We start from the raw sequence: 23413 nt of genomic DNA on the forward strand, positions 1-23413 counted from the left end.
ACAACACACACAACTATAATCACTGCGTACACAGAATGCATACACACACATGAAAACATGCACACCAATATGTACAACTGGAACAGAAATGACCGCAGCACATCAAGAGTTCAGTGGCCACTCCAGTGGCTGCTGCCTTCACACCGCCAGCCAGTGTTTTTAGGTGCTCCTAGAATCATCCGCGCATAGCACCCCGCCGCTCAGCAAGGCGATTCTTGATGGCCTCCACTGGGCTGGGATATCATGTTTGCTACTGTGACTGCGATCCAATTTTCCTGGCTGGGTGGGCAATGAAGAAGACTCATGTGACTCTAGAATGTGACATTCATGGTGGACTAGAATTGCCTTGGCAGCAGAGCGCCAAGCGTTCCGTGGTTTCGTCTTTTCCCCCCAGACTTTGAGCATATCGTACTTTACATCCACTGTCTGATGAAATCAGTGCCAGTCCTGTAGGTTCTGCAGAGCCATCCACTCTTGCCTCGAACAGCAGGCTGCTGCAACACTTATCGTAGAGCACTGTAAGCTGGGATGCCTATTTCTGGAGGCTGATCTAGCCTCGTGAATGCTGTACATGGATTTTCAGCAAATATCTCCACTCCCAGCTACCAAAAGTGCACGACGACCGTGTTTTCCTTACACAGGCGTCCAATATTGGACAGCAGTAGATCCGGAAACCTCAGGTACGACGGGTGGTCAAAATTATTCCGGAGCCCTCCACTACGGCACCCCTTTCTTCCTTTCTTCTTTCACTCCCTCCTTCATCCCTTCCCTTACGGCGCGGTTCAGGCGTCCAAAGATATAGGAGACAGATACTGCGCCATTTCCTTTCCCCCAAAACCAATTATTGTTATTATTATTTAACTATCCTCAAACCAATAACCTTCCGTCAGTGCCTTCCATGCCTACGCGTTTCATAAAAAAACCGACTAAATAAAAAATAAAACAGTTTGTTCTATTTTTTACGCAAACTTTGAAGTTATAATTCAATATTTTAAACGTTTAAGTTGATTTTAAGCGTTTAAAGTTATCACTTGGGTGGGACGTATTTTTGTGCGTGTCAGCAGAAACTAGCCCCTTCCCCCGCTCCCCTCCCTTCAACTACCTCGCTGCTTCGCTGTTGACACGCGCGTGTCACCAGGCGGGGAATTAATAATTACTAAGTTGGTACAAAATTGGTAACCTTTGGGTAGAGATGAACGCACAGGTTAGCGTAGCTATTTAGTAAAACGGTAATGGCGTGTGGCTTCGCTTTTTTATATAAAAAAAAAACTTTTATGATTGTGTAGAGTAGTTTTTTTTCTTTTAATTCTCTAAATTCAGCAAGGCGACATCAAGCACTAGCGTTGGTGGATGAATAATAATTATAATAATAATGATTAGTATTCATCCGCCAACGCTAGCGCTTGATGTCGCCCTTTACCACTCTCTTCACACCCCTGTGTTGGCCATCGGTCTTTCTAGTGTCATCTGTGATCTCGCGAACGTTCGAGCCGAGGCAGCGGAGCGCTTTGGCCTCTGCGTCGGATTCCTTACTGCCGGTGACGCCGGTCCATTTAATTTTATTTGGACCCAAGGAATCCAGCGAATATGGCGGGCGTTTCTTATCACATTGCTAATCTGCTGGAAAAGGTAAGTTTGTGTCGCTCACGACGTGATTCAGTCGGCTCATGTTTCACGCTGTCTCTGGTTTCAAGAATGACACCGCTCTTTAAGCCTAATCGGCTTTCTTGTGGTTAAAGTGCGGTGCATTTGATCGTGTTAAACCAAATTACAACACTAATTTCCTATCGTAATGCGTGAGAGGTACTCCGCTGGCAGGTCACAGCGCTAGGAACTGCTTGTCTTGTGATCAGAATTTGACTCGCCGTGCTCTGCGTTCGGTGCCGGCAGGAACGTGTTTGTAAACACCTAGTTGTCTTTGTCACGCCCTCCCTGTTTTATTCACTTGACAACCTGCGATCGTTTATGGTGTATTATTCAGATACATTTGAAGTGCTGCACGGACGGAGTGCAGCGCGAAAGAGAGTTTGTGTTTAATATATCGGTTTCGATTCACAACCACGAGCGTCATCTGGGTAATATGTGCGCATTTGCTTGTTTCTAGCCATTGGGAGAAAAAAACAACAAAGGACGCAGACACAGAGAGGGACACAGGACGACGTTGGTCCAGCGTCGTCCTGTATCCCTCTCTGCGTCTACGACCTTCCGCTGGTTTCTTTCGTTAGAACAATGTACCACCTGGCCCAGTTCTCTACCCTACTGAATCAATGAGTACTGCATGGGAGTACGTGGAATTTTTTACGTGGAAAGAAAGCAGCTTGGAGTCGCCGGACTTGGGCGCTAGCCAATCACTTTATATTTTTGTTTGGTAACAGATGACATCCAGCGACAAGGACTATCGCTTCATGGCCACAAACGATTTGATGCAAGAACTGCAGAAGGACTCGATCAAATTAGATGACGACAGTGAAAGAAAAGTAAGCGTCTGCACTTTGCCATCCACCTGTAACCTAACCGGCAGGAAGAGCAGCTGACTGCTTTCTGGACATGCCATTTCACCTGCCTGCAGTGCACATGAAAACAGTACCTTATTAGTGGCATTTTGCTTTCAACCCTGGGTTTGCTCATCCAGGAGGCCATTTGTTTGCTTTTATGTCATCTTGCATATGTAGCCACTTGCCAATGACGGCTTCTTTTGTAGAAATGCTGACGCGTACAAAGCACATAGTTCTTGTTCCACCAGTATGCAAATGTTTTTCAGGTAGTGAAGATGCTCTTGAAGCTCCTAGAAGACAAGAATGGAGAAGTACAAAACCTTGCTGTCAAATGGTAAGATATTTAAAGTTGATGGTTTATTGATCATACCCTAAAATGTCAAAAACATTGTGAGTTGTGAAAATACTTTCTACTGTGCCCATTAAGTCATATTGCAGCTAATGCTGCATGGCCTTCCAGCCTAGGTCCACTGGTCAACAAAGTGAAGGAGTACCAAGTTGAGACCATTGTAGACAGCCTTTGCAACAATATGGTATCGGACAAGGAGCAGCTACGGGACATCTCCAGCATTGGTAAGCTCTGTCGCTAGTACCCCAGGGGTATCATCTGCACAGGGCACTTTTCAGATATTTACAGTTCGCTGTGTAATGAACTTGTAGTATTATGGTTGGATGGATGTCTGTGGTGCTGTGCAAATGCGTGTTTATGGGGACTTATACTTTTTATTTAACTTTCGTGACTATGCTAATAGAGGGTGGGGCCACATTTTGATTCCTGGTCAGTCTGTCATGTACTCCAGCACTGCTTCCAGAACTAGTCTGTCCATTTACCTTGGCTCTGTTGTTCATACCATCAGAGCAGTCAGGAGGAACTGTGCTGAACCAGACCAAGAAACCAAGCATTAGTTGTGGTGCCATTGTCCATGCGCCGCTGCATGTGGATGTATTTTAATTTTGTTTCATATTGTAATATACTTTTATTGCACTTATTTTCACCCTGAACCAAGGTATTCTGGGTGTAGTAGATATATGAGATGCAACAAAGCGATCCTTTGATATGTATTAAAGTGGAGCGAGATAATGGGAATGTTGTATTGAGGAATTCAAATGTTCCTGCTCAGGCAACCTGCAAGATGGAATGCATGCTTGACGTCTTCCTGCGCAGGCCTGAAGACTGTCATTGCTGAGCTACCAGCACACAGTGGGGGTGGCCTGGTGGCCTCTGTGTGCAAGAAAATGACGGGGCGGCTTGGCCGTGCCATTGGCCGTCAGGAGGATGTGGGCGTTCAGCTTGAGGCCTTGGATATCCTGGGAGACCTGCTGAGCCGCTTTGGAGCCCTCCTCCTTCCTTGTCAGCCAGCCATTCAAGAAGCCTTGCTGCCTCAGTTGGCCTCGCCTCGTCTTGCCGTGCGGAAACGTTCCATCACTGCCATTGGTACGTCTGCTGCGTCACTGTAGTGCCCCTATGTAACACATGCTGCACTTGTACCATTAACTGATATGCAGAAGTAAGATTGTGTGAAGGGTCTTCAAAGGTTCACTCTGAAATTAGGGCTTTTCACTTTGGAATTTGAAACTGTCATAAGAGCCAAGTAGGTATTAAGGCAAGTGCTTGCTGTGTTGTTGCTTCAGAAGTTGTATTACTTCGAGTTCCCTAAGGTTGTGCTTTTCCTCTGACAACAGCCCGGTAAAAAAAAAAATGTGCTTTGCATTTCCTGCTGTGTAACGTTGCTCCATATTGATTTGTCATGGTCCACTGTGTGTACAGAACAGCATTCTGCATTAAATCTACACTTGTGCTCCTTTCTTAGGCTACCTTGTGATGAGCTGTAGTCAAGGCTTGTTTAATAAACTGATGGATACGTTACTGGAGGAACTAGCAAAGAACTCTTCCACATCCACCACAAGAACCTACATCCAGTGCATTGGAACCATAAGGTATGTGCACGTGCTTTGTCATTAAGTTTTTGGTCTTGAGTAAAAAAACAGCATTTAATGGTGACGTTTTTTGCTTTGAGGGAATAAATGCTTCACTTGTGAGTTAACTAACTCTGCCTGGTTTCTCATGCTATAAGCTTGCCACAAATTATTCAGTGCTGGGAAAATAAGAAATTGGAAAATCTTTGAAATTTCCAGATGTTTTTTTTTTTTTTAGGAACATGGCATAATTGTGTAGTAGAAATTCCGTCCCTCCTGGATGATGGGAGTATATTGCCACATATAAGTTGAGCTTTTTTTTTTTTTTCAAAAACAGCCATCTGAAATTGTCGGCTCCCGGCAAGATGCAAGGAGCCGCATGTGTCGAAAAAAAAAAAAGGTTAATTCACATGCAAAGAGGCTTTGCTACAAATATTTGAATTGCGTGCCATTTACCCGGCTCGCTCACGCTGGCAGTTGCTTTCCCTGATGATCGATGAACAGCAGGAAAGAAAACTTCCGGTAACCGCCGGAGCATTTGTCGTACTGGAAAATGTAACTACTCTATTGTTATCAGTTCAGTTTGATGCTAGTCATTCAGCCATATACAAGTATCGAAGGCAGGCTAACGCATCGTTTCATTGCCTTTGATCTCCATTCGCCTCAGACTCGTGTTTTTTTCCAAGCTGTGCATGCCGTGATATCATTCTGTGTGGTGCATGGTGGGTATGTGTATGCTTATATTCGGAGTAAACCTTTTTCTGTTCAGCAAAGGCTGCGAGTTAGGGCATTGACTTATATTCGAAGTTGATTTAATCATGACAGGATACTGTAATAATGCAATCGCTGTAAGTGCCTCGTATAACGTTACAAGAACCTGAGGTACAAGAAATACTAGGAAGTATTTGTAACAGTTGTTGTTACAATATTGGACTGTGTTGCAATGTTGGGACTGCAACATGTGGTTATGCAGAAAAAACAAAACTTTGCTGGATTTGTAAGAATGTGCGAAGAAAATAGTCGTAGCAAATGGTTTTGCAGTAGGGTTGCCCATTGTTGTGCCCTTTTAGCTGCAGCTTTTCATGTGGTGTATGTCTCGATCTGTTCACAAAACCAGCCGCCAGGCTGGCCACCGCATGGGGGACCACCTGGAGCGCCTCATGCCCCTCATGGTGGAGTACTGCCGTGTGGAGGACGATGAGCTGCGAGAGCACTGCCTTCAGGGATTTGAGAGCTTGTTGCGTCGCTGCCCCAAGGAGCTGGCCCCGCATGTGCCCATGGTGAGCACCCAAACTCAATGTAGTTACGCGGCCATATTGTGCACAGTGCGGACCTCCATAACACAGTTGGTTAGGACTCCTCTTGTTATCCTTGCGATGTGTCCTTGCAGTATTCTGCATGGGTCGAGTTTCTTGTGTGCCTAAGTATGGGGCTGTACTATTTGGATGCATACATTATGGGTAGGGTTTGGGCATTTTTATTTTTTGAAACTTTGATAGGTTTTTGTTTGTTTAGATTGCTATTTTAGGGTTGTTTTTTTCTGGGGGAAAACATTCCACATTCCGCACAGAATTGCCCATCTTTTTGGTAATATGTGTGGTATCCCTCTGTGCTCAAAAGTCAATTTAAGGAAGGAGGCTACTGTTGAACATCAACTTTTTTGTTTCTTGAGATATCTGAATGAAATTTTCAGGGTAGGCTCACAGCACAATCATTTTAAAAACATCCAAGTTTCATGGAGCTGTGGGCACTGGTTCTCAAGTTATAGGAGTATATCAAAGTGGTTCACTTAGGTCACTTATTCCAGGCTTGGAGAATTTGAAAATAATGTTGGCACTGTGAAATTCATTATGGTCATTCCTGGATAGGTACCCCAGGACAAGACAGAGCCCTTTTTCTAAATTGCCTTGCTGGAAAAGTTAAGCACAGCACTGAATTTAGTGTCACTAATTAGACCATTATTAGGCAAATTTTAATTGCTTATGACAAATTTCGGAAACAATAACATGAAAAAGCGGGCTTGTCTTGCCCTCAGAAATTTATTCAGATACGGAATAATAAAACAAAAAACCCATGGAAATCCTATAAGTGGTTCCCGAGCAGCAGCCAGAATGAGCGGCCGTGTCAGGCAAAAAATACATTCTGAGGAAACGGCCCTCAAAGGTTGCGAGAACACCAGCTTTCTTGTTTCTTGAGATATCTAAATGAAATTTTCAGGGTAGGCTCAAAACACAAACATTTGAAGAAATGCTAAGTTTCTTGAAGCTGTGCACAATGGTTCTATAGTTACAGGAGCATATCAAAATGGTTCACATAGGTCCCTTACTCCAAGCCTGGAGAATTTGAAAACAGCGCTGTCACTGGGAAATTCCTTATGGCTATTCCTAGATAGGTACCGCAGGGCAAGACCCTTTTGCTGAATTTCCTTGCTGAAAAATTTTAGCACAGCACTGAATTTAGTGTCATTGATTAGACCTCATTAGCCAATAATAATTGCTTATGACAAATTCCAGACACAATAATCTGAATAAACGAGCTTGACTTGCCCTCAGAAATTTATTCAGGTACGGAATAAAAAAAAAAAAATCCCATGAAAATCCGATAAGTGGCTGCCGAGATGCAGCCAGAATCGTGAACTTCTCGCCCTTCAGAAAATGCGTTTCCAAGTGAATGGCGGGCGACACGTTGTCACGCTTCTGAATAGATGCGAGACAGGAGCTGGAGGCCGCAATCGCCGAGGTTGATGCATTCAGTACACAAGGCATGCCCGAAGCAACGCATTCTTGCACCGAAGAAGCTGCTGGTACGTCGCTGGAAGCGGCGACGCAATCGCTGTCTAGTAGTGATGTAGTAGAAGTTACGCGGCTGGAAGCATTGACGGTCCTTTTAGGCAGCACGTTTTGCCGAACGAACAAACTTCATAGCACACTTCCTTGCACCGAACGCGTGTAGCGTCTTTAGCTTTGTTGGATGCATGGTGACAGACCGCGCAACAGTCAACAATATGCAGGAAACTGTTCGGGCGGCACGGCGCGAGTTCGTAATGACGGTGACAATGGCAATCACAACAAGAAAAGGAAAGGGCCAGGACGACGCGCCGGCTTTTGCCGGAGGGGACCACCACGTCAGCGCACACAGCAGCAAATAGCGGCTGCACGATCCCCCCGTGTTCTCGAGGAGCGCGCCCTTCGCCCAATCGCAGCCTCGCATTTCAAACGCGGGAATTTCGAAATGTGCTTTGAGAGCCCCAGTCACAAGTGAGCCACGCTCCCACCATGCCGCCGCCACCGCTGCCGTCGAAGGCGGCAAAAAAAAAAAGAGCAAGCATTCATGAACAGAACAAGACCAAGATGGCGGCCTTGGTTCGCTGGCTGAAGAACAGCGTCCGCGTGAAGTCGGGGTACTTTCGGTGCTTTTTCGCAGCTTAGCGGCCACTGCGGCTTGTTAGATACTTAGTTTGAAGTACTTGCACGACGAATTAGTCGTTCATATTTACAGAAAAGGTAGTTTATGACACATACTGCTGGAATATGCACTTTTCCAAAAATCGACTTTTTCGCGATTTTTCAGTTCTCAAGGGTCGCGTCCCACCTTAAAGTGAGCAGCCGATGTATCAGTAGTTAAAACAAAGGTTCTACTTTTGTTTAGTTGTTTTTCTTAATGCAAGTATATTTTGCTACTTAATTATTTTCTGTAGTTCCTGGTTTTGTGCTTAACGGGCCTATTCTTACCATGATTACGTATGTTTCAGTGTTTCCCAGATATTCATTGTTTACATGGGCAGTTGCTATGCTACTGTTAGTTGAGCAAGAGTACGTGGGAGCCTCTCACATAGTTGTCCCAGTAGGCTTTTGAGAATCTGTGTTTCTTTTTTTTTTTTTTCAAAGGCACACAGTGCACTGCAACTGTAGATATGGCAGACCTCCACGTTGAAGTTTGAATATCTCGAAGTGGAAGGGGGAATGAAGGCTGCTGTCGGTACATCTGAAATCCACAGGAATATCTGATCGTAGTACCAGCCAGCATGAAGAAACAAAAGAAAATAAAAGTGGGCATAGGCAGCTAATATTGTTTAAAAGCATTTTGTGTAGCTTGAAGGCTTTTGTGGTCTCTTTTTTGTCGCATGTTTATTTTTGGCCTTAGTTTGAAGACTCTGTGTGAAAGTTTAGCGGTGGTAACAGGGGCTCTTGGCCGGTACGAACAAGATCAAGTACTGTGGCAGTTGTTCAGAAAGAGTTGTGCTGTATAGGAGCTCCACTCAATGACCTGCTGCAGCCTTGAAAATAGTGAGCAGCAGTGAAGTTTGCCCGTTACACAATTATGCTAAACTGTGAATAGTCGTGTCAATGCTTCTTTCGCTGGCAGATATGTCAGTGGCATTTGGTAAAAGGGTAGGAGGGTCTTTGTTGTCAGGTGCACTGAGGCATTGGTCATAGTTTTTGGCTGGTTGCTTTTTTTTTTTTGCAGGCTTTAGTTTTCATCTCACTGCTAAATTAAATTATTTTACAGATCATGAAAATTTGCCTGGAATACATCTGCTATGATCCCAACTACAACTATGATGATGAGGACGATGAGAACTCTATGGACATGGACAGAGACTCTGGCGGGTGAGCTGGGATTTGAGGCTGCATTCTGGGGCAGTAGCAGTACATCCCTGCACCTGCTGTGCACCTGGAGCGAGAAGCATTTTTTTTCTAACAGTTCGTGCTTCTATCTCTGGGCAAATAACCGCTTGCACTCACCCAAAACAAACAAAATCTGTATGTGGAAGCACTGGAAATGCATTCACGATGGTCTTTTCGCATGCAGCTGACTGGATTTAGGTATTTATGGCCGGGCAGCACCGCTCATTTGTCACGGTGCGTGCCATGTAACCAGCGATCGCAGCGTTGGCGATGTCCGTGCCACACACTGTTGCTTGTTGCTCGCGGTTTGCATGACTGGCGACCACGGCGTTAGAGATATGAAGGCAGTGCTTAGGGCTTTAGGGTGTAGTTGCGCATTGTGTGGTGTAGTTGCGCATTGTGTATTTGCATCATCCGTAATGGCGCAGGAAAGTGTTCGGATCATCTGAAATTCTGTACGTTGTAGACAATGCACTATTGCCAGGCAATTTTACAAATTCATTTCATCCCGAAATTTGTATCAGCCGTGTTTGTATCATCAAGATTCTTCTGTAGCTCTCTTAAGGGGGACACGGCTCTTTGAGACAAAAAAATTGCGAAAAAAAAATCGATTTTTTTTTAAATTTACTTTTTTGAAATCTACCTTAAATCCTTATTGAAATTCTTAAATTCACCAGGTTTCCAGTCCCGTGGTTCAGTATTATTAGCGCACGATAAATTTATAGCATCCCTGTGAGCTGAATCCTACGCAAAAACAACTCTTTTTGTCGCGGCGCATAGCTCATTTTTCATGCGTGCGATCGCAGCCATCTTGGTCCTGTTGGAAAGAGTGGCTTTTCTTCTTCAATTTCCCGCCACAAATGGCTCCGACCGTTCGCTGGTGATGTTGAAATCTGTGCACAAAGTCCCAACGCGCGGCCCTATTTGTCGAGCTAGCGCATGTGACCAAAAAGCGCGCAGTTATTGGCTGCGCGAGGCTCCCATCGTCTGCTCCACTCCACAGGCAATGCGACGACGCGCCTCTTCGTTCTTTGTGACAAGTGTGCAACGATGTCCGATCCAACGGGAAAGTTCGCCATGAGGCACAAGTTTGACAGAAGAAAAAAGCGATCTCTTTATAACTTCCAGAAGCGTGCCATTCCTTCGGAGGACGTCGAGAACAGCCCGCCTCCACCGGCAAGTGATGCCGAAGTCGCGGACAGTGCTGAAGTAGTCCAATTGTTGCGGACAGTGGCCGCATTTGGCATAGCACTGCAGTGTTGCAGTGTGCGGATTTGGTGCAGAGAGAGGTTGAAACGCAAGAAAAACTTGTTCTTGCTTCAACGCTGTCAACGACACGAAAGCTGGATTTTCTCACTCGCCCTGACGACGATGCCGTCGCGCCAGTCAACATCGAGCCGGGCTTTGTTATCATCAACTTGAACTCTGTGAAGTGAACGCGATGATATTGTGCGTAAAGTGCAAAGTGTGCGGTGGTAGCGTCACTAGGCAGAGGCGAACGAGAATATGGCCTCGCCATAAAGATTGTTATCAGGTGTGCTTGCTGCGGTGATGATACGTCGGCGTGGAGTTCGCCCCGGGTGAACGGCAACCAGAAGGCCAACCCTTTCGTTGTGAACATTTTTGCTGTGTGCGCGATGCAAGCCACTGGGAATCGGCAAACGGCGCTAAACGACGTTTTTGCCGCAATGAACATTTCCCACCGCGTCCTTTACACCAAAACATGGCAGAGGTGTGTGAAGGCGAAGTTGGCGTCCGCGGCGGCTCTTGCTGCCGAGAAGCAGACGACTCACTGTGCGCAGGCAGTTCAGGAGCTGTATGACGACTTGAAGCTTGGGAATCCCAGAAACATTGCCGTGTCATACGATGGCTCCTGGATGACGCGCGGCCACTCGTCGCACATTGTCGTCGGCATGGTCATCGAGCTCTTCACGGGACTAGTTCTTGATTTTGTTGTGCTCAGTAACTTCTGTGCTGGCTGTGAGTGTGGGCCAAAGGAACATGATCTGACGTACAAGGCTTGGAAGGAGAGCCACGCCTGCCAGAAAAACACTACTAAAAAGGCCGGTGAAATGGAAGTTGAAGCCGCCCTCATCCTTTTCAGAGGTCACTACGACATAACCTGAGGTACACCACCCTTCTGTCAGATAGTGACAGCCGTGCTTTCCTTGCGCTGCAGGAAGCCAAAGTGTATGGGTACATTTTGGTGGAAAAAGAAGACTGTACCAACTACGTACAGAAAGGGATGGGCACAAGCTTGCGAAACCTCATCACAAAACATAAAGGACCTGGATTAGAGAGCCTTGGCGGTAAAGGCAAACTGACCGCTTACTTAGTTGCAGAGCTAACGCGGTACTATGGCTGGGCCTTGAAGACTCGCAAGGGTGATGTGCAGGGAATGAAGAAAGCAGTGATGGCCACTTATCACGCAACGTCAAATGACCTGGTGTCAGACCACATCCATTGCCCACTAGGGCCGAGCTCATGCTGCCGCCAGAATGCAGCAAGCGCTAAGGGCGAGACATCTCCTAAGCACCACTAAAATCTGCCTCCATACGTCTGTGAGGCCCTGTTGCCCATTTATGAGCGCCTTTCCGATGAGAAACTTTTGAGCGGTGCCAAAGGGGCGGTACTCAGAACAGCAATGAGTCCCTTTACTCCTTGATATGGGCATTGGCTCCGAAGGAAAAGCGTGGCTCACTGTTCACTGTACAAGTTGCGACCACTGCAGAGCAGTGGCATCTGCAAAGAAGCGCAAGACCACTTTGGACATGCAGCATGCTTTCAAAAAGCGCCATTTGGGTGGCCGTGGTCAGACTGACTATATTCCTGGTGGCTTTATGGCACTATTTTTTCTGCATTCTTGATTAAAAGTGAATTTATTACTTTATAATTTTCTCAAAACGCCCATTTTTGACTTCTCTCTAATTTGTGGACACGATATCTCGGCCTTCAAGGCAGGTAGAACCATAATTTTTGTTGTGGAATGTAGCTACGAGTGCAGAGCACACAATGTTAGGAGCAGATTTTGGAATTTTTGTTTTAAAATTTAGCAGTTTTCCTCTATGTCTGACGACAATAGGGTACCCACGTTTTGAACAGTGAACTTTGGATTGCTCTATTGTTGCTAATATTTGTTACATCAAAAAACTACTCCTAACATTGTATTCCCTATGCTTTCTAGTACCTAGCCATATGTTAATATCAATTTCTGTAGTGCAATTATTTTTTCATTGTTTCTGCAAATTATGAACCATTAATTTCATATATCTTCGTAACCTAACCTATTGAAAAACAAGTTTTGAAATCTATTTGAAATCAATGCAAAAAACTGAATAAGATTGGCAAATTTAATCATATTTTGCCAGAAAATAAAAAACAGCTTTAAGAGTTATGTCCATCGCAGTTGTGCAGAAGTCGTTAATGCGAAAGCACTGGATGGCTATCTCCAGAGTTTTTTGTCAGCAAAACTTTATCCGCACGGTTACGTCATTCTGTGAAGATAAATGTGTAAAAGTTTGGTTGTGTTAGTGCGTGATGAGATCTTGCTGTGGGAAAAATTTGGTCGATGTGGTGCAATTAATTAAATGCAAAAATTACACGTCAACGTCGTAATAGCTACGGACGTCGACATAGCTTCTACGCACGATTGTGGCGTTCTGTAAAGATATATGTGCAAAAGTTTGATTTTATTAGGTAGTGCATGATGAGATCTTGCTGTGGGAAAAAATTAGTTGTTGAATTGTAATTAGAGAATTGATTAAACGCGAAAATTACACCTTGACATCACAATAGCCCCGTGTTTCGTGTCCGCAAAACTTTCTCCGTGCGATTACGTCGTTCTCTGAAGATAAATGTGTAGAAGTTTGTGTTAGATAGTGCGTATGAGATATTGGTGTGGGAAACATTTGGTTATTGAATTTTAATTAATCACACTTCGACGACACAATAGCCAGGGACGTTGACACAGCACCTGGACGTGAAAAGTAAAATAACTAAACATAAGAAAACAACAAGTTTGAAATAGTTGAAAATAATAAAAAATTAGAGTGAATGAAGAAGAAATAAATAAAAATAAAAATCGAATAGATCGTGTACGGGCATCGTAAAAAAAACCCACATTCTAGAGAGTTCCATGCTTTCGCATTCCTTCACGTAAGCAGACTTAGCGCCCTAAATAGTATTGTGCTAACTGTCCTGAATCAAGCTATTGGGTAAAAAGGTCTGGCCTGATCCATTTCCCACTTCAGCCATCACAATATATGTGCCACTTGTTGGTCACCAAGCAGTGCACTACCTTCTTCCCCTGGGGAGTTCAAAGTTATTTTGGTTGCATGTTGCAGGGCAGCATGTGCACTTAACTCTGCTTCTGAGCTTGTGGGCTGCTGTTGTGGGCTGCTGATCTTGAGGGCTGCTGTTCCACCGCTTTGAACGAAAAGTGCCTTGTCCTTGCGTGTGCTTGACGAGTGGTGTGGTGCACACCCGGGTTGTGGACAATGTGGCTCCGCTGGTTGCGCCGGGTCCATCATAGAAGCGCGGGAAGTATTCAACTGAACACAGTGACCTTGCTGTCTAGCGTGTACAGTGAAACCACAACTTTGGTGCAAATACAGGCTCAAATAGTCACCAGCAAGAGAAATTTGCCACAGGGTAAAATCAGAGAGTTTTTTAAGGCGATTTCATCTCAATAAAGCGATTTTTTTGTACTTCACGTATTTTTTTTGGACTGTTCTATTATTTGGACCATTTTTCAGGTCCCTTGAGTTTGAAAAATCATGACAAAACCACATTATCTGGGCAAATTAGCCGATGATCGAGTTAAAAATTCCAGGAAAACAATAGAGGTCCTATTCCCTTCTTTCTCCGTCGTTTATCATGCGGACCGATCGCATTCCAATGCCGCTAGGCTTGACCTTGTGCCAAATTCCGCAAGTTGGCTTTCCTACACATCACACGGGCTGCGAACAAGATGGCCGACGGCCTGCTTCGAACAATCACAAGGCGGAATCTCGCTTTTTTTTAAACCTTCCATAATGCGTTAAGTATTTAATGCTCACATCCGAAGAATGTGTCCTGTTGCCTTCATAACTCAGAGTGTGACCTCCTCCATCCCGTTTTGTAAACTAGCTATGCGGGAAAGCCTACTTGCGGAATTTCGTGGGAGCCTCGTGAAGGGGTGCATAGAGTTGTCACAATAGGGCAAGCGATCCTGTAAAAATCCCGCCTGTTGCATGGTACATTGTAACCCGCACACCTCTTTAGTGGGCGTAACGGCAGGCGTGACAACAATCAGAAGGCCCCTGTCGCTAGGTCAAAAAATAGCCTGGCCACTCGGTTTCTGAGCTTCGCCGCTGCCCCACGGGCGACTGCAACTGTCGGCCCATGCATTCGCCGGTAGACCAATCATAGCTCCACACGGCTTTCGGACGCCGAGTGGCGCGTTGCAGGTGATTTCTTTTTTCTTTTTAGAAACAGTCTCGCCGTTCCAATGCCAGTCTGTGTTCTCCGGCCCCTTGCTTGCATTTGTGTTGTTCTTCCAGCACTCCAAAACGGCTGGCTCGTCACGGGCTTACAGGTGTTAGTGCGATGGAGGCACCTCATAAGGCCTTACTGCATCTTCACATTTTCGGCACGTTTTCTTTTTTTCGGGAAAGGGGGGGGGGGGGGTTGCGAAGAATTTTATAAATTGAGGCCTTCAGATGAACTGGGAATTTCTTCTGGTCCCTTGAACTCTGAATGAATGAGGCTTTACTAGTCATCATGTTATTTTTTGCTGCCAGTCTTGTCATTTTATGGATTTCGTTTTGCATGACCTCATTACAGCTCGGATATTGTTATGCTGTCAAATCAAGTAGTATACATTTCTGTGCACATCATGTTTTTTTTATACGGTACTGAGGCAGTCTAGTATTGTTTATTTTAGTTGCAAAGACGAAACACTATTGTGAAAAAAATAAGGACAACATGGGCTTGTTTATCATTTTCTGAAAAAATTTTTTTGTACTGAACAGATATTTGATTCGATATTCGAAGCCATTTTTTTTTCATATTCGTCTTCAATTCTTGTTCGGAAATCTCAATATTCGCACACCCCTAATTATAAATCAAATTGCTTGTGCCTGCTGCCTCATTTTTAGGTGCTAAAAGGGCCCCAGAAAGTGTGTGCAGTGAGGGTAAGAAAAGTGATACACTGATAGATATTTGAATCACCCGTCATCCTCCGAACAAATTTTTGATCTAGTTTTTATGTAGCACCAGCATTATTCCACCAGCTGTCCACATCTTCCCTCTCAACTTGCGCATTGGGGCAAGGTAGAAAAAAATTTTAAAAATTACAGGCTGGGACCACATTCCACCCACGAATGTGTCACCCCCGAGAGGAGAGTGAAAGTGAGCCATGGGGGGCTGCCTTCTCCAGCTGTCCTTGCTCCCTGCCTCCTATGCTTTATTAGTCTATGAATGCCGTCGCAATTTTTGGCAAGCCAGTGGGTGCCTCTCAAGATGTCACGATGCACCGGCACTGGACCACAAGTCGCGCAAATGGAAATTTCTAAAAATTGCTCATAAATTATCGGTTAATTTTTGAGGACTTGTACATGACATGAACGCTTAATGACCTTTGGTCCACGTAATGCATGTATTTTATAGTCGCTTTCAAAACCATTCCATGGGCCCTTCAAGTGTTCCGAGGCAGTGTTTGGAGGGTTTAGAGGGCGGTTGGGAACTGAAGCAACTCTTCCTGCGGAATCAGCTGGTTCTAGCTAAAGGCCTATTTCTCTTATGCAGGGAAAGTGAAGACGAATACAGTGATGACGACGACATGAGCTGGAAAGTGCGCCGAGCAGCGGCAAAGTGTCTGGAGGCAGTCATTGCCACGAGGCATGAAATGCTCACAGAATTCTACCGGGTGGTCTCGCCTGCGCTCATTGCACGTTTCAAAGGTCTGTGTTTCTTCTTTCTCGTCACTACAGAGCGCAAATTTGTGTTGTAGTAGTTCATCCAGATGGGCACTCCGACTGAAATTTGCTTTCACCAAATCTTTTGAGAGAGGTTTCACATTATATCCAGCTTAATATCCTTCTTCAGATCTAGCATTGAGCCCACTGTTAGATCCTATGCAAAACTAAATTTTTGACGCAGTGCGGGGACCAGTGAGAATAATTTTTGTGACAGCTTTTGAGGGTACTTCCCGCGAGATCCATGGCAGCCATAATGCATGTGGCATCATAGAATAACCCGAGAAATAAAGCGGTAACCTTATGAGGTGACATACAATGGTGACGGCTGTTTTGCCTACTGCTGGTACATGGGCACAAAACAGCGAGTCTTGGTGATAGATCAGTATGCTTTCATTCTGGCTTGGTTGCTGCCACTTCAACCTTGTCACTTTGCGCTATCAGGGAAGTATAACCGCACTAATGACCCGTTCTTAAAAAGAGCATAAAGCATGATAAAAGCAGGGATGAAAATTCCTTTAGGTAATGCATTGAGTTTCTAAAACGTGCAGTGCAGCGGCGCCAAACTACATTTAATGAGCTGAGACATGTAAGCAGTGAGACATATGTTACAAACTCTTTTATGTTCCACTTCTACTAAACTGTTTCGATACATGACTTATGAACCTCATGAAAAATCGTGTAAGCAGCTTCTTCACTGCCATTGACTGGAAATGGGCTTTCGATGGGAAAAAGTCACTTTATTCTTGAGTTGTATCAGACTATAGCTAGAGAGGAAGTTACATACCCACCGAGCTTTCTGTCATTGGCTAATCTCACAAGCTGCCAGGGGATTCACACCCCTGCCTGGCAATTGTTGAACACCCCTATCCAAAATTTACTGCGCAGGCTAGAGCTCCGGTGGGTGCCGGCTCACTCTGGGAACCCTGGAGACGAGGCTGCCGATAAATTGGCCCGAGGTTTGATTTGCCGGGCTCAGGACAGTCTCGATCCAGGATTCTCGAGCGAGCGGGCGCACACCGTTGTGGAGCTCGCGCAAATACCCTGTTTGGACCGTCGGACGTACCCCCCTCCCGACTTTTCTCTTACGCACTCCCAACAGGTCCTCCTCAGACGCCTCCAGACCCGCTCTGTCATCCCTTCAGCTGTTATCCCACTGTTGTGGCACATCCCCTGCATGCTCCCTATGCAGCGACCCTCACGCCACTCTCTCCCACATCTTTTTCGGCTGCCCTGCTGACCCTCTCCTGCAGTGGCAGCATGTCATCTTGAGCTGGGAGGACTGGGAGGTCCTGCTCTGCTCACGTCTGCAGACCCGACATTGCAGCTTGCTGCGGTGACTCGGGCTGCCGATGTCATGTCCCGACATGACCTGCATTATGCAGTGTGAGACCGTGCAGTGTCCCAGGGAGCCAGCAGGGTCTAAAACTCACTTGCCAAATTAAGTTTTTCTGTCTGTCTGTCCAAGCAGTGAGTGAAATTTGCTGCAATCCCAGAACCTGGGCGATGTGATGAGCGACAGTTGAGCAGCTAACAGCCCATTGCGCAAAGCCATCGTGCGAAGTGTCGCCACAAATTATCTCGTGGTTATCGTTTAAACAGACACTGGGAGGATGACTGCATGCAATTATTGCCCTCCATAGAAATTGATTCTCAGGCTCTTTCTGGCTATGTTGACGTTTGTCTGGCAGTGAAAGATGCTTTTATTTCACACGGTCCCCTGAAAGTCATATAATTGAGGTTCTGCTGTACATGATTGTTGATGGCTGGTCGGTAACTACTAACAGTAACTACTACTAACAGTACTCTTAGTTTGTTTCTTCTTGAATTTTGTTAATGCCTGTCTTGTACGTTTATTATGCCAGGACCCATGTACTTGGTGCAGCAACTTCAAAAGCTTTTCATATTCTAGTTTGCTAGCGCTTAAATTTCACACGAAGATTGTATCGCCAGCAACCTGGCTCAAGCATCTATCAGTTTCATGGGGTTGACTGCATGACTGTTCTTTTTGCTGCCACTCTTCATTCTCTCTTTATCAGTCATCAGTTGGGTTGGTAAAACTGTAAAAACATGGTAATATGCGAGTTCATCACATATCCTTTTTTGTCATTGCTGAAAAGCCAGGAAGTTCTTGCTACTGAAGGTAAGGTCCAATACTTCATTTTTATTTTTTTCAAGCCTAGAAGATCTCTGAGACAGAGCCATGCTACTATTGGTTGCTTAGTCACAAGGTAGTTCTTGTTCCCTTTTGCCTAGAGCTTCTTGTTAAGAGGCAGCCCAACTCCAGTGGCAATAGCATTGGGTCCTTGCGCTGCAAAGATTACAAATTGGAGGTGAATGTTGTTACGAGCGCATTTTAAGCTTGTGAAAGCACCAAGCACTGTACGTAAGTGATTGCTTTTGCTTTTTTTTTTTTTGGCAGTAGCCGATTTCCGGGTTTCATGAAATAAAGATGTTACACATTCTGAATCTCAAGTGAACAGTCTTTTTGAGCTGGATGTGTAGTCTGACTTAGTGATTTACAATACGAAATTGACGTATATTCGCACTTCTTCATGCACAGCATGCATTGTGGCCTGTAAATATTTTGACAGGAACAGTAAATGCAGATTGCCTTGTACGGTTTGTATAAATGCCAGGACTCGCTCAGCATACCCATGTTCTGTTTCAGAGCGGGAGGAGAATGTGAAGGTGGACATTCTGCAAGCATATGTGGCACTGCTGCGGCAGACGCGGCCACTCATTGCCCCCGTCGGTGGGGGCCCCATTGGCGTAGACGACCCCCGGGCACTAGTTGCTGCCCAGGTGGGGCCGCTTGTCCGAGCCCTCCAGCGGCCCCTGAGGGAGCGAGCCCTAAAAACTCGCCAGGTGAGTCGACTGCAGTGGTCACAGTTTCTTGTTTGCTACTTGAATAAACAGCATGACCTGAGAAGCCAGTGCGTTTTGGCCCTGAGGTCTGGTTCCTTTCACCACTTCTTCCATTGTTAATGTGGAGTATTCACAAGATGTGATCTGCTTTTGTCTTTATGATATGCATGATGTATTTCCTCTGCTTTGCAGTCTTTGTAACGCCAAATGAAGGCTTCAGTGGCCACGTCAAGCTACCCAGAGTAGATTTAGTTCTGAAAACCTGCAGCGTGTTCTGGAAAATAAACACTGAATTGAATTTACGAGTCCTGAACTTGTGGTTTCCCTTGAAACAAAACTAAAGCAGACTGGTGATGGCTCATTCTTGTAGGAATTGTTTTTCAGGTGCTCAGCAAGCAAAAAATGTAAAAGGTTAATTCGCTTGCCATGTTAGCAGTGCATTTTTGAAGTTGCCTGATCCATGCAGTGCTTTTACCTTATGAGAGCCTTTACTTCTGTGATAAAGAAATGGGGCTTCCACGGTAAACGATACATTATATACAATTATAATGTGCAATTAAACCTGGGTGTAACGAAACCGAGAAAAGTTTGAAATTTTTCATTAGATGCAGGTTTTTGTTACTACCACGTTTTGCATGAAAACTTGATGACTAATGCAGAGTGGAAGCCAAAATGAAAAATAGATGAAATCGCCTAGGAAACGCATTCACAGTAAACTGCTGTTACTCGGAAGTCATAAACATTAAGGGACATTTCGCAATTGCATTGACAGTGCGAGTGCGGTAGTAGCTCATTGTCCCAGTTAGTAGATTCAGACTCGGGACGTCCTTACCAAAAAGGACTGGTTGCCACCGTTTTGAAGTAAATGGCTGTGTAGCATGACCTCTATCTGGGCTTCGTGCTTCCCCCAAGTTTTTTCTTTTATGCACGCGTTTTACTCACGAAATCAGCTGCTGATGGCGGCACCTGTATTTCACTGGTTGCTCATTTCTAGCTTATAAAAGTTCTGTTTTCAGTGAGAGTTGCGATTTGAATGAAGTGCACTATCGATACAGCTCAATTTAAATTTATCCTCAGTCTGCCCTCAGGGCTAAGGGCATTCTCTGCACCTGGCTTCCACATGTGGTGCTCCTGTCTTCAATACCATGCTTGCTGAACGCCATCTAGAACATGGAGAAGGCATAAGCATGTCCTGCTCTCCCTGGCACCTATGTCACGGGTGTGAAATGGTTGTCATAGTAGTGCTGAATATGAGAAAGATCTAGCTGGTGTCAGCCTCATCCTGAAAGGCAGGCACGCGGAGGCCATCTCTTTTGTGCCTCTTCTTGCAGTTGTGTGTGATGCAGACATCGCCGTGACCGGGACCTCGCAGTTTGAGTCCCCAGTAGCTGTTGCAGTACATAGTAGAGAGGGAAGAGAGAGTGAAGCAAACACGTGCTTGTGCATGCAGGGATGCTTGGCGCTCTTGACAGAGCTGCTGCAGCTGCTGCCGGGGGCTTTGGCTGATTATCTGCCGGCATTGCTACCTGGCCTGCACTTCTCACTGAGTGATCGTGCGTCAAGTTCCAACATGAAGATTGATACCCTGGCCTTTCTCGGGTGCCTGTTGACACATCACAACCCTCAAGTGTTCCACGCGCATGTAGACACCTTGCTGCCGGTGAGTTGAGATGCTGCATAGCATTGCTTTGTAGGTGAGCCATGATGAATATTTGCGTTTTGCTTGCTTGCTTGATTGTCATAAAAACTCTTCTGTGCTACCAGTGAGATCTAAGAGCACTGCATGCGTTGATGGAGTGTTTCTGTTTTGTGTATACAGTCCAACACGATTAAATCGAACTCGGTTTGTTCGAATTATCCTTTATATAGAATAATTTTTAAGTGCTGTAGAGCTACAATGTGAATGTATAGGCAAATATAGGCTACATCGTACAAAAAATAGCCGTTACATCCGATATATCAAACTTCGGACAACTTAAGAAGCTGGCTTTCCCTCAGCGCGTCTCCAAAGGTTAGCTTTCCTGCATGGACCTGCTGGTGCTATTAGCGCCATGGCGCTATGTAGCACGCGTAGACCAATGATGACATGGATTTTCGATGATGTACCCAGCTAAACAGAATATGCATTTTAGTGCGTTGCACTGGTTGTGCCCACATTGTCATGCAGTTTGCACATACAGTATGTAATGCTGCCATTGGCAATTTGCATGGTTGTTGTCTGTGTGCTTGTAACAGCAGCCACAAAACAGCATAACCTCCCCTTTTCCATGAAACTGGAAATTATCAAGCAAGTTGAACGAGGCAAGAAGAAATCCATACAGTATTTTGAGAAGCACACTGAGCACTGTTTTGAAGAACAAGGCTGACATTCGGGCTGAAGCAGAGAAGAGATCTAGCAGAAAAATGCAGGTTTCTGCGATGCTACTGAAGCGACAGAGATCAACGATTGCAAGCAACAGCCGGGTACAAATCTCAGAGGTCATGCAGCTAGTTGCCGTCATCACTCCACTGCAGAGGGAGTCCTCCCCTCTCGGTTGTTGAACATCGTGATGTGCTGCTTCTGGCTCTGCTAGTATCAAATGCTTTTTTTCGATGCTCCAAATTTGTGGCGCCAGGTTGCCATGCGCTTCCGCATATTCTATAAAAACTGGTGAATTGTAGGCTTTCGTGCATTTTGAGAGGAAAGGGGGAAAGCAGCACAGAACTAAAGCAGCTTTGCAACATCAACAAAAACTCAAAAGGTCGTAGGTATGTCACGCTGCTGATGATGGCGATGGTGTTTAGGCTGTTGACTTAGACCGCCTATTGTTGCAACACTTCTGTGGTCTTTCTGCCAGTTATTGGTACTATATAAGATGAGGGTCAAGTTTTTGCCCTGTTTTTTTTTTAAGGTTGACCTCTATTTCATGTTTTACTGTACATTTCATTAAATGCTGTGATGTAAATTGCTACTGCATTGCTCACTTTTGCATTTCTGTGAGTTCATTACGGGCAATTGATAAACATTTGTAATTCCTTCATTAGCAAACTGTTATCATGACTCATGCGAATGGCCAAAAAATACCAGCATGTAAGCATATTGCATGAAGTAATTAACAAGTTTGCTGTTATTGGAAAAGATTTTCAAAGTGAGAGGAGTTGAAAATGGATTCTTTTGGGATGTTTGACCTTGACCCTGGTTTGCGAAAGTTATTTTGAATATCCTAGTTAGTGGTTACAAGCACATGGTACCGACAGTCGTCAAGCTGGACAATTTCATAACGAAGTGCATTTTGATACTGCTTTCTTGCTGCTTGTGCTTGCTGAACAATAATGAGCTTCATTTATAGTTGCTTTCTTATTGGTTCAGTTTCTTGGAACAATGCTTATTCTGTCCTCACCCAAAAAATTATGGGGACACCTAAGCAATTCTTATGTGTAAATGCACAAGGATTACTTGTCACTGGGTTATTATCAAGGGGCTGCGGGGGGGACATTGTTTCACTGGGCAGCAATTCAACTCCTGATTATTTGAGCACAGTCTGCTTTGTTTTCCAGCTGAGGTGGTATGTATAGCCACTGCAGGGAGGAGAAGGGGCACTTACATACCTGTTTCCACTCACTACCAAAGTCCACTTGCCTTTTTTCATCTACCCCTGCCTGTGTTTTCATTCATGTAAATCAGAGGTAGCTGAAGGCTAACTGAGGTTGGCTGTGGGGACTTTTCCTTTTGTGCAACCTCTAACTGCAGGCTCCTCCTTGCTCCTTCCCTCTCCATGACAGCAAGTTTAAACTTATTGCTCTCCTTTCCCCTAACACCAGCACCTTCCGTTGTGTTTCATTGAGGTGGAGGGGGAGAGTACCATTCCTCAGTGAGAGGAGGAGCACTTCCCCCTCTTGCCTGGGCTGCAGCATTGACAATTGTGATGGCCTATTGCTCCAGGAGAGGTGATGATGCCATTCGCGTGCCATGTTTCTGCCACGTGTGCCTGCCACGGCTTTCTGATGGTGGTGGGGTTTTCGCACAACATGCCAAGTAATGTTCTCGCATTATAACTGCTTGCAGGCCAGAGTGTGGCGACTTTCTGCATTCTTCTAAGCTCATGTGGCATTTGTCTGAGTATGTTGCCCTTTGATTGTGTGATGGCCTTGTATAAGAAATTTTTGAATTCAGCAATGTGTTGCTTGATCCTGTGCACCTTGTGCTTGCAGCCCATAATCACAGCTGTTGGCGACAGCTTCTACAAGATCACATCAGAGGCCTTGCTTGTGCTTCAGCAACTGGTGAAGGTTATCCGGCCATTAGGTGAGCACTTGCTTTTGCATGTGTAGAATGCTGATCGGAAAAAAGAAAATAAAGTTACAGCCTGTCTAGTCAGCTAGAATAATCTGAAACATGGACCTTCTGTGGACCTTGTTGTGGTCAGCACAACAGTATGACTAATGTTATCACCACCACCACCTAAGGGAAGACTGTAGTTTGTCCGTACCGCTACAGCTTTTGTTTGACACTGGTGAGCTCTCTAGCACTGAATAATAGAGGTGCTAGCTGGCATGCTTAGTTACATGC

At 45.2% G+C, this 23413-nt stretch overlaps 1 protein-coding gene across 3 annotated transcripts in view; it reads left to right on the plus strand.

Annotated features, from left to right (window-relative positions):
• The first annotated feature begins 1468 nt into the window (after window positions 1–1468).
• Window positions 1469–23413, plus strand: part of Cand1 (Cullin-associated and neddylation-dissociated 1) — a 59989-nt gene continuing 38044 nt past the window's right edge. For 2 of the 3 annotated variants that reach the window (XM_077662254.1, XM_077662255.1), the window contains exons 1-12: window positions 1469–1629; window positions 2376–2477; window positions 2762–2829; window positions 2956–3068; window positions 3661–3930; window positions 4307–4433; window positions 5530–5692; window positions 8922–9022; window positions 15827–15981; window positions 18668–18864; window positions 20315–20524; window positions 23056–23149. In XM_077662254.1, the coding sequence (XP_077518380.1) occupies window positions 1588–1629; window positions 2376–2477; window positions 2762–2829; window positions 2956–3068; window positions 3661–3930; window positions 4307–4433; window positions 5530–5692; window positions 8922–9022; window positions 15827–15981; window positions 18668–18864; window positions 20315–20524; window positions 23056–23149 (1642 nt within the window). In that variant the 5' untranslated portion in view covers window positions 1469–1587. The remainder of the gene's footprint in view (window positions 1630–2375; window positions 2478–2761; window positions 2830–2955; window positions 3069–3660; window positions 3931–4306; window positions 4434–5529; window positions 5693–8921; window positions 9023–15826; window positions 15982–18667; window positions 18865–20314; window positions 20525–23055; window positions 23150–23413) is intronic. The other variant, XM_077662253.1, reaches the window with a different exon arrangement.

This window comes from Amblyomma americanum, chromosome 4, assembly GCF_052857255.1.
Source record: "Amblyomma americanum isolate KBUSLIRL-KWMA chromosome 4, ASM5285725v1, whole genome shotgun sequence".
Classification (NCBI taxonomy): domain Eukaryota; kingdom Metazoa; phylum Arthropoda; class Arachnida; order Ixodida; family Ixodidae; genus Amblyomma; species Amblyomma americanum.